General features: G+C 41.9%; 1 protein-coding gene across 3 annotated transcripts; it reads left to right on the top strand.

Moving 5' to 3' along the window:
• Window positions 1–4,970, top strand: LOC121251593 (ras-related protein RHN1-like). 3 transcript variants are annotated; one of them, XM_041150873.1, is made up of 8 exons: window positions 1–294; window positions 1,096–1,173; window positions 1,268–1,435; window positions 2,216–2,264; window positions 3,035–3,108; window positions 3,474–3,567; window positions 3,977–4,101; window positions 4,695–4,970. In XM_041150873.1, the coding sequence occupies exons 1-7, from the start codon at window positions 256–258 to the stop codon at window positions 4,075–4,077; spliced, it is 603 nt and encodes a 200-aa protein (XP_041006807.1). In that variant the 5' UTR covers window positions 1–255; the 3' UTR covers window positions 4,078–4,101; window positions 4,695–4,970. The 3 variants fall into 3 exon arrangements, 2 of the variants coding, with proteins under 2 accessions (XP_041006807.1, XP_041006808.1); XR_005938064.1 differs by having other exon boundaries at window positions 6–294; window positions 3,977–4,137; XM_041150874.1 differs by having other exon boundaries at window positions 7–298.
• Window positions 4,971–9,049: the final 4,079 nt, after the last annotated feature.

Genomic DNA, 9,049 nt, shown 5'->3' with positions numbered 1-9,049 from the left:
CCAAGTTTCCCACCTCTCAACATTCAAGTAAACTGATCCAAAATTTCGTGGAAGTAACAAACTCTTCTCCGCTGATAGCATTTTCCATCTCCCTTTTCCTCCTTGTGGTGTACGGCGTACGCCGTTCTCAAAGCGCGTCACCTCTTTCGCTCCCCTGCCCCAGATTTCGCTTTCAAAACTGATAACTCTCTGCAGACCTCTGTTTCTCTTTCGATTTGGATTCTTTGAAGACTTTCTTTATCCATTGGGCTGGGGATGGCGAGGACAGGCAACAAGAACGTACAAGCCAAGCTGGTGGGTATGTCTTCCTTATTTTTCATAAAAGTTGCTCAAATTAGGAAAAGGGTTTAACTATATCACGCATTGATAAGATTTTGGAGACAGAAATTTAAAAGCTTTTTTGTATGCAGCATTTAAGATTTTTTGTTTGGGTAACTTCGAATGCCAATTAGTTTTCGTATTCTCAACCAGTTGAAGATATTTATATGCTGATTAATAATTCCAAAGAGAATTATCTGTCAAAACTTATGCTTTAATTACTCTATGCCATTGTGTGAAGCCTGGAGGAACTCTATGATTTCATGATTGTAGATGGCTTTCATGAATGCCTGCCAGCTAAACGGATTCTGTGTTCTGAGAATTTCTTGTTTCTATGTTGTTGCCACTTGTCCTTGTATCATTTATAGATTGTAGGTCCTATTTTCTTATGCGGATATTACCGGTTTAATAATCCACTCGGGGGCTAGATCTTTTAGTATTTTGGAGTACTTCCAATTTTAAGTACTCCCTATTTGCAAAAGTAAACAATCATTTATACATTGTTAATTCATAAGCGAAGTCAGTTTGCTTTAATCTTATTGTATGTTGGTGGGTATGATCCATGCTTATCCACCAAAAATGCAAGGAAGTTTCTGACTTGTTACGTATTAGCTGTTACTTGTATGAATTATGAAAGTTGAAATTTTTATAAAGATATATTCGTATGAAAAGAACTCTTTGCTAGATATAGTTGTGCATTGTGATGGAATAGTTTCACTGGATAATTAGTAAAAGGGAAAACTTTTGTTATTTTTGACACTATCAAGCTTTCCCTAGGTACTTCTTGGGGACATGGGAACCGGAAAAACAAGTTTGGTATTGAGATTTGTCAAAGGCCAATTCTTTGAGTACCAGGTTCATTTTCATTTGCTTCACTATATCTTCATTCTCTTTTTCCTTCCTCAAAATCATGATAGTGTACAACTTCTAACATGAGCATAAGTTGCAGGAGTCAACTATTGGAGCAGCCTTCTTCACTCAGGTCTTGTCATTAAATGAAGCCACTATAAAATTTGATATATGGGACACAGCAGGGCAAGAGCGTTACCATAGTTTGGCTCCTATGTACTATCGTGGTGCAGCTGCAGCTGTTGTGGTTTATGACATTACAAGCATGGTACCTATTCGTCAAGCTTCTAAAAGTTTTATTTGGTTGCATTTTACATGTTAATCATCATTCAGGATTAGTTTTATGCCAGCTTTTTAGGTGTTCATGTCAAGCTTCTAAAATTTTTATTTGGTTGCATTTTACATGTTAATCATCATCTAGGATTAGTTTTATGCCAGCTTTTTAGGTGTTCATTTCTATGTCCTACCAATAATATCATTAGTTTTTTAATCTAAATTTAAGCAGGCAGTGCAACACCAGTACTATGCTTTATTTGCCAATTTCCTTAATTCCTACTGTAGTGTTTTGTTCCCTTTTCATTGAATATTGTGGTGTTAAAATGGACCTGCATGGTCTTAGAGAAGTTACCTCTGCTTTTATTATTCCTGGTGATTTGCGAGCATCTATTGGTGTATTGTCGGACGGAAAGATAAAAAAATTAGATGTTCTGACCTGGAGAATGCTAGAAAGTACATTCACATGAGATTGCGTAATTATGTGTTCAAATATGTTCCAGAGCTGATAGAACAAATTCAAAATATTCAGGTAGGAGATGGTAAGAGAGTCATAAAATATCCACACAACAAAAGATGTTATGAGATATCTATGGGTTTCTCTGAACAATAATCCATGCTGATCATAGTCTTAGATCTGTCGGTCATTTTTTGGATACTTCTTTAAGTAGTATGGGCAACAAAAATCTGCATTTAGAACTTCTTGTCAGTAGTCGGAGTGATATAGTTTCAAATGGAATCTGACTCTTTAAAATTGTGGGTGAATTTTCTTCAGGATTCATTTGTACGGGCCAAAAAGTGGGTTCAAGAATTGCAAAGACAAGGTAATTGACAGCAATTGATGAAGTTGATCTCATACAAGCAGAGGCTAAAACTATACTCATAGAATCTTTGTTTTTTTATTGCCTGTTCTCTCTTTGTCGTGAAATTTGCAAGCTGTGATACTTTGATTCAGGATAATAAAATTCCTTACACTTGAGATGCACAGATTAGGACTATCCATTAAGTGAGGCCTCTGTGGCAGCCACATGGGTTGCATGTAAACCCTTATCCATGGGCAGTTACCTGAGCAATTAGTGCAATAGATTGCTTGGCCTATCTTCCCTTTAGGTCCAACATATTATATGCTACTTTGCACCCTCCATCTCTTGTGGAATTATAATAGTCCATACCACAATTAGTTCAGTGTATATTTCACTATCTTCAAAGTACATGTGAACCACTCATCAAAAAAAGTACATGTGAACCAATTTTGCTTCAGGGATCCAAAAACCACTGAGTGTGTATATGTTACCAAAAAAATACTTGCCACTGTTGTTTTGGCCCTTTGGCATTCAGTTGGATAATATTTTAATAATTCTGAAAAAATGTCTTCTCACAATTTTATAAGTTTTTGACCACCCTTTAAGTTGATCGAGTTTTAGATTATCTGATTAAAACCTTAACCAGAATTAATGTGAAATCAAACTCAAGGTCATCTATTGGCTGGACTTATCTCCTTCAACACGATATTATGACCATTATTGACCATATACCTTATTATTCAAGTGAATTTATTTCAAGAGCTGACTACTTTCATATTTTACTAAATCAGGAAATCCAAATTTGATAATGTTCTTGGTTGCCAACAAGGCTGACTTGGAAGAGAAGAGAAAAGTGGCGGTCGAGGTATTTATAGTCCAACATTCTTGCTCACTTTCATTATATTGTTAGTAGTTAAACATAGTCAACGGCATATTGGTGCGCACCTAGACATTTGGGGAGGGCTCTCAACCTAGGCTTTGCCTTAAGCCCTAAGAATGCTGAGGTGATAGCCTTGGCTAGGATAGGAGCCTAGTTCGCCCGCTTCTCGTTTTGCAGAAGTGCACTTCATCTAGGAGAGGGACTCATAATAAGCTTGATAGCTTTCTTAGGTGCATTCTGTATTTGTGATTTGGTGAGGAGAGAATTTATCAAATTTTCAAGCTTTATATATGCTACTTTTGTTGATGCCTTCGCCAAAGGTTTTTAATCCTCTGTAATAATAATTGCAGGAAGGTGAGCAGTATGCTAATGAAAATGGCTTGGTTTTTCTTGAAACATCTGCAAAATCTGCACAGAATGTGAACGAGCTCTTCTATGAGATAGGTAAGTACATCATCTCTGTATTTCATGTTTAATGTTTTGCATTGAACACTTTGATTGGATGGTGCATGTCCAATTTGATCTGTATCTGGAATATGAGATTGATTCAACCCTTCAAATTTTTGGCATGCTCCTATTTGATTTGAAAGGGCAAAAAATAAAGTAAGAAATAAGAATCATAAAATAAAGAAGGGGCCAAAGGTCATTTATACATTACTGCTTCAAAAAAGGTTCTTAATTGGATAATGTATGTCCACTGGTGGCCTCATCGTCTATTGACAGTTTTTGTTGATACGGCCCTGCCAGTTATCCATGTATGGTGACATCAACCAACTCTGAAGTCCGGTTTTGTGTTTTTCACAGAACTTCTTTTACCATGCTTATAGACACAAGTTTTTTTCTTTTTTTGCAGCAAAGAGATTGGCAAAAGCTAACCCTTCACGCACAGCTGGAATGAAATTACAGAGTAGATCACAAGGAAGTCGACGAAGGCTGTTTTGTTGCTCTGCATGATATCCATACTTGCTATATCCTACCGTATGTAATCCTTGCAATCTTTTGTACAGAAAATCAGTAGGTCATCACCCTTTTTTATTTAATATTAGTAGTTGGCCTGCTAAGACGGGGTAATAGTTAAAATTATTAATCAAGAATAATATAATTAAGTTAACATACTTCAAGCCATTATGCAATAAATAGAAATTTAAAAGTCCCAATGTGAGCACCCTCTCTCCCAATGTTAGTATTTAATGAAAGGGCATATTAAGATTTAATCCAAAATAATGAGAGAAAATGAGAGATGCTAACATGGGTGAATATGAAAATGCATTGTAAGATTACTCCAAAATCATTGGAGAGAAGGCGAGCAATGTTGACTTGGATCGCTAATTGCAAAACTCATTAGAGATAAATGCTTCCAGTGTAATATATTGTAATAGATTTGAAAAAAATGAAGTCAAAAGTGATGGTCCAAACCTCCATTATTTTGAAGATCCATCATTGATCAAGCTACCTTAGCTGTTGGCAATGTAATAAATTAGTGCTTAGATATAGAATAATCCATACACTTTGGATTGACTCGAAGAAGTTTTTGTTTCCCTAATTTTGCCTTACATCTTATTAATTACCAGGTTTTCCTCGGCCATCACTTTGTAAGGGCGTCACTCAATCAGATGGAAATTCATTGTGGCTAATCAAAGGTTGAAGACCGATTTGCAAAGCTGCTCAAACATGTTGTAAGAATATTTGTTTTATGTACATCTCAAGATCTCATTAGAGAGAGGTAATGACACATTCAAACATCCTACATACTCCTGTATGTGCGAGACAATGATTATCACTCAAAAGTGAATTAGACACCGGAATAAGAAGTGTCATAGCTAAAGAGAAAAAAAAAACACTTGGTTTCGAGCTTGAAAAGTATTTTAGTTGTTTTAAAAACTCGAATGCAGTATGCACCACTGCAAATAGTTCAAACAAAACAGCTGGGGATCGATGCATGTTTCAATAAGCAGTGCAGACAAATAGCAGGCAAATAAGAAAATAATGTTCTACTTATCATCCCTACACGATACACCATACTTGAATTTTTACCCTTTTATTTTATTTTTTCCCATAGCAAATGTGTCGTGTATAGATGATAAGTAGAAGAATTCATTTAGTTTAGCAGGAATAAATTTTTTAAAAAAAAAACTAAAAAATCAAGTGTGGTGTGTGATATAGGGATGATGAGTAGAAGGGCTCGGCAAATAAATGTGGAGGGATGTTAAATTCAGTTCTTTCAGCTATGGAAAGTGAAAGTATTCCCAAGAGTTTGGAAAAAAAACTCGTTTACAAGTTTGCTTAACACACCAAACACATCATTAGCTGAAAACCCATCATATTTGTTACTATAAAAAATGTGTTTTATATTTATAAGTGTAATGAAACTCCAATCCCCCATGAAAATTTTTGACATGTGGGTTTCTCTAAATGCATGGAATATTTCTTATTCATTCTGACCACTCTAATCCTGTCAAGTTTAGTGGTTAGGTTGAGGGTTGATAATTTTGTTGCTTTTTGCCCTAGAATTTGATATGCTGATGAGAATGATTTGTTGTTCAAATCGAATATATACTTTATATGCATAAATATATATATATATATATATATATATAGTAATGTTATATTCTGTTAATGTCGTGTTTCGTTGGTCTGGGCAACTCCTCGCTCCCGGTTTACCGGCTCAATCCTGCATAGTCAAAAACGGAGAGGGGACCTCGAGGTCTATTAATCCTCCGAAGCATGAGTCAGTACTTGGGGAAGTAAAGCTAGAGAGATAGAGAGTATTTTTTACATTACCCCTTTCGTCGTTGGACTGCCCTGTATTTATAGTTACTGTTTAGGATTCCCTGTGGCTGGATTTCGTGTTGCGCAGGACATTTTGCCCCGCGGGCTGTGTCACCAAGCGGCTTACGCGTTGTTTCCCTACCTAGCGGCAATAACGCCCAGCCTTCTTTGCGCACTGTTCTGATCTTGGGCTGCATTTAATGCTGCACACCTCGCGCTCTGAGAGGCATTTAATGCGACATCGCCCCTGCTTTGGGCCACATTAAATGCGACGTGGCTCCTATTCTGGGCCGCATTAAATGCGACGTGGCCTCTGTTCAGCATTCTATCCTTTCGGCGACGTCAGCCACAGTCCTCCTTTCTTCTTTCCCTCTGAATACCCAGCCCGACCCGGCTCCCCTGCCTTGGCGTTGGCTTAGGCCTTGTCCGGGCTTTAGTGACAGGGTTAGGCCCTATGGCCGACCCAACCCCTGCAACAAGCCCTTTCTGCTACCTTGGGCCTAGGGTAACTATTTTCTTCCCATCACAGTACTCCATGAATTTTTAGCACACTTGTGGGCTGGAAATTCAAAAATCCCTTCTGTCATCTTGGCGTCGAGTCGTTCTTAGCGCACGTGCCGTTATAATGTCGCGCCGTCTTCCCGCTATCGAGGCGCCTCTTCGAATTTTGCGACGCCGCTTTAATCTGGCGATCGTTCATTTCGCCGCCCCTTTTCTTTATTCTTACGTTTTGCCTCTTACCCTTCTCCTTCTCTGGTATTTTCACTCTGTATCTTCGATTACCTTCTTGGTTTCTCTTCTCCTTCCTTCGCCATGACCAAGCAAGCTGTTGACGAGTCCCGTTTCAACTACTTCACGGGACACCGATGGGTCTCGTCCATGACCAAGACTGAGCTTTGTGCTTTTTGCAGGGAGTTTCCACTTCCTGACGGGACTTCGGTTGAAGTCCCGTCGTCTCGCGTCACTATGATAGATCGCCAGGGCTTGGCACCGGCAGTGGCGCTTTACCCTCATATGTTCACCATCGGTCTTCGCTTTCCGTTCTGTCGCCTTGTTTGTGACATCCTGGACTATCTGAAGCTTGTCCCCGCACAACTTAATCCCAACGCCTGGCGTTTTCTCCTGGCCAGTTGCATGGCCTTCAGGCTCGTTTTGTCCGATTCAGAAGACTATCCGGACCTAACCGCCCGCGAATTCTTGAGTGTGTACCGGATCACAAGGCTCGACCGGAACTGCTGCAGTTTCCAGTCTTATATTGCCGAGAGGTGTTTTACGACCTTGGAGAGGCGTTATTCCTCGATAAAAGAATGACACTTGCGATTCTTCTTTGTGAGGGGCACTGGTTGGGAGCGCCCCGAGGGGGAGAAGGACTATGACGAATTCCCCGTTCGGTCGGTGTGGGGTAAGGTTCCGACCACCAAATCTCTGGCCATCACCTTATCGGAGAGAGAGGAATTTCGGGTCGCCTCTGTCGTGTCTTGGGTTTTGGCCCATCCTGACTTGTCGGAAACGAATGCGCTTCTGAATGATGACTACATCCGTCGTCACCTTGTCCTCCCGTCCCTTAATCATGTGCTGGGCCGGGATTTCCTGTCGGGCCCGCTTTCCCCGATCGGGGAGAAACGTCCTGCGCCTTCCGCCCCCTAAGGGGAACGTCCTAAACGACAACATACCGAACTGAAGGCGTCCACTCCTCCCAGACCTGCTCCTGTCGAGGAACCTCCCACGGCTCTACCCCCTCCTCCTAGACCTAAAGCTGTTCAGCGAAAGGGAAAGAGCTCTCGGCGAGTGGCGCCTGGGGGTGAATCTGGCCGACCCGCTCAGAGCGTTGGCTCTTTTGGAGGTATATCATCATAAGTTTCCAAATGCATACATACGTACACGTGTTCTATTCAAACTGCGACTAATCACCTTTGCCTTTTCTCGGACAGGACCTTCAGGGGAAGAAGATGTCGGGACCGCCGTCGCCTCTCTCTTTTCCACAGCCTTTGAGGGCCCTGAACCTAGTGGGTCGGCGCAGGTTCCGGGCGCCTTCACCTCCTTCGAGGAAGCTCTCTTCGCAGAGGAAGAACTCTTGCGCAAGCAACCTATCTCCTTCGAAGAGATGCTCGCAGAATTCGACGCATCCTTTGAAGGAGGTCTGCCTCATTCTCCTGCCTTTGCCCCCGAGTACATCGGCTCTGGTCCTTTTGGAGGCTCCCCGACCCCTATCTCGGCCGTTTTTCTCTCAGAAGGAGGTGTTTCGCCCGCCAGGGAGCCTGAACTCCCTGAAGTCATGGGGCAAGAGCCCGATGGGGCTATTCTCGAACCGGAAGTTGGGGAGCCAAGCTGTTTGGGGTTAGCTGCTCCCGACCAACCCGGGGTCCCAGTGTCCGTTTCAGTATTGGCCTCTCTTATTGAGCCGGGCTCCCTGGAGGTTTCAGAACAAATTCCCCTTTCGGAGGGGACTGCCCAGGTATTGGCTCTTCCTTCTTGGCTCTTGTTGACGTTCCTTGATTGTTTGCTCCGCCTGCTTTCCTTTGTTAGTTTTCGGCGATGAGGATATGTTTTTTTTTTATTGTTTTTTTTTTGCCTTGCCTCAGGATGTCTACCAGGTGGGAGTGGAAATTGATCCCACCCCTAGTGGCATTCCCCTTTGCACAGACGAGGCGCAGGTCGTGAGCTTAGTCCAAGTTGGAGGCCCTCCAAGCTCTCCCCCTGCTCCCTTACAAGCTCCAGAGGATGCATCCTTTGCTCAACCAAACGTTGACCGCGTGAAGATAGAGGATGACCCCTCCCTGAGTGGCAACCCCCTTCACATTGGTGAGGTGCAAGTCGAGGGCCCGACCCCCTCGCAGGATCCTCCCGCAGAGGCCTCCCTTCCAATCGAGGAGGAATCAATTTCGCTTCCAGATCATCGAATGGTCACCTTGCCTCAGGTTCCTATCAACCCCCCATTCTTCTTCCGAGCCAGGGGCATCGCTAGGTTCGGGATCTGGCCACACCAAGGCCCCGGACAGCATTTTTCGAATCGTACTTCCAGAAATTCCAACCGCTTTTCGCCCACGTGAGTTTCCCTCCAAACGACCGCTTCTCTCCTCATTCTCCTTATTTTTTTCTTTTTTTTTTGCTTTGCTCCCCCTTTTTTTAATGGATCAGCGTCAGTCCTATAGGCTAC

The sequence above is a fragment of the Juglans microcarpa x Juglans regia genome, chromosome 2S, assembly GCF_004785595.1.
Source record: "Juglans microcarpa x Juglans regia isolate MS1-56 chromosome 2S, Jm3101_v1.0, whole genome shotgun sequence".
In the NCBI taxonomy this organism is placed as follows: domain Eukaryota; kingdom Viridiplantae; phylum Streptophyta; class Magnoliopsida; order Fagales; family Juglandaceae; genus Juglans; species Juglans microcarpa x Juglans regia.
This window is presented reverse-complemented; position numbering and strand designations above follow the sequence as displayed.

Excerpts from the sequence above, each read along its gene's own strand:
- LOC121251593 (XM_041150873.1), top strand. The coding sequence starts at position 256 with ATGGCGAGGACAGGCAACAAGAACGTACAAGCCAAGCTG. Across the intron at positions 295-1,095 it reads AGAACGTACAAGCCAAGCTG|GTACTTCTTGGGGACATGGG; the intron begins GTGGGTATGTCT and ends AGCTTTCCCTAG. Across the intron at positions 3,568-3,976 it reads CGAGCTCTTCTATGAGATAG|CAAAGAGATTGGCAAAAGCT; the intron begins GTAAGTACATCA and ends CTTTTTTTGCAG.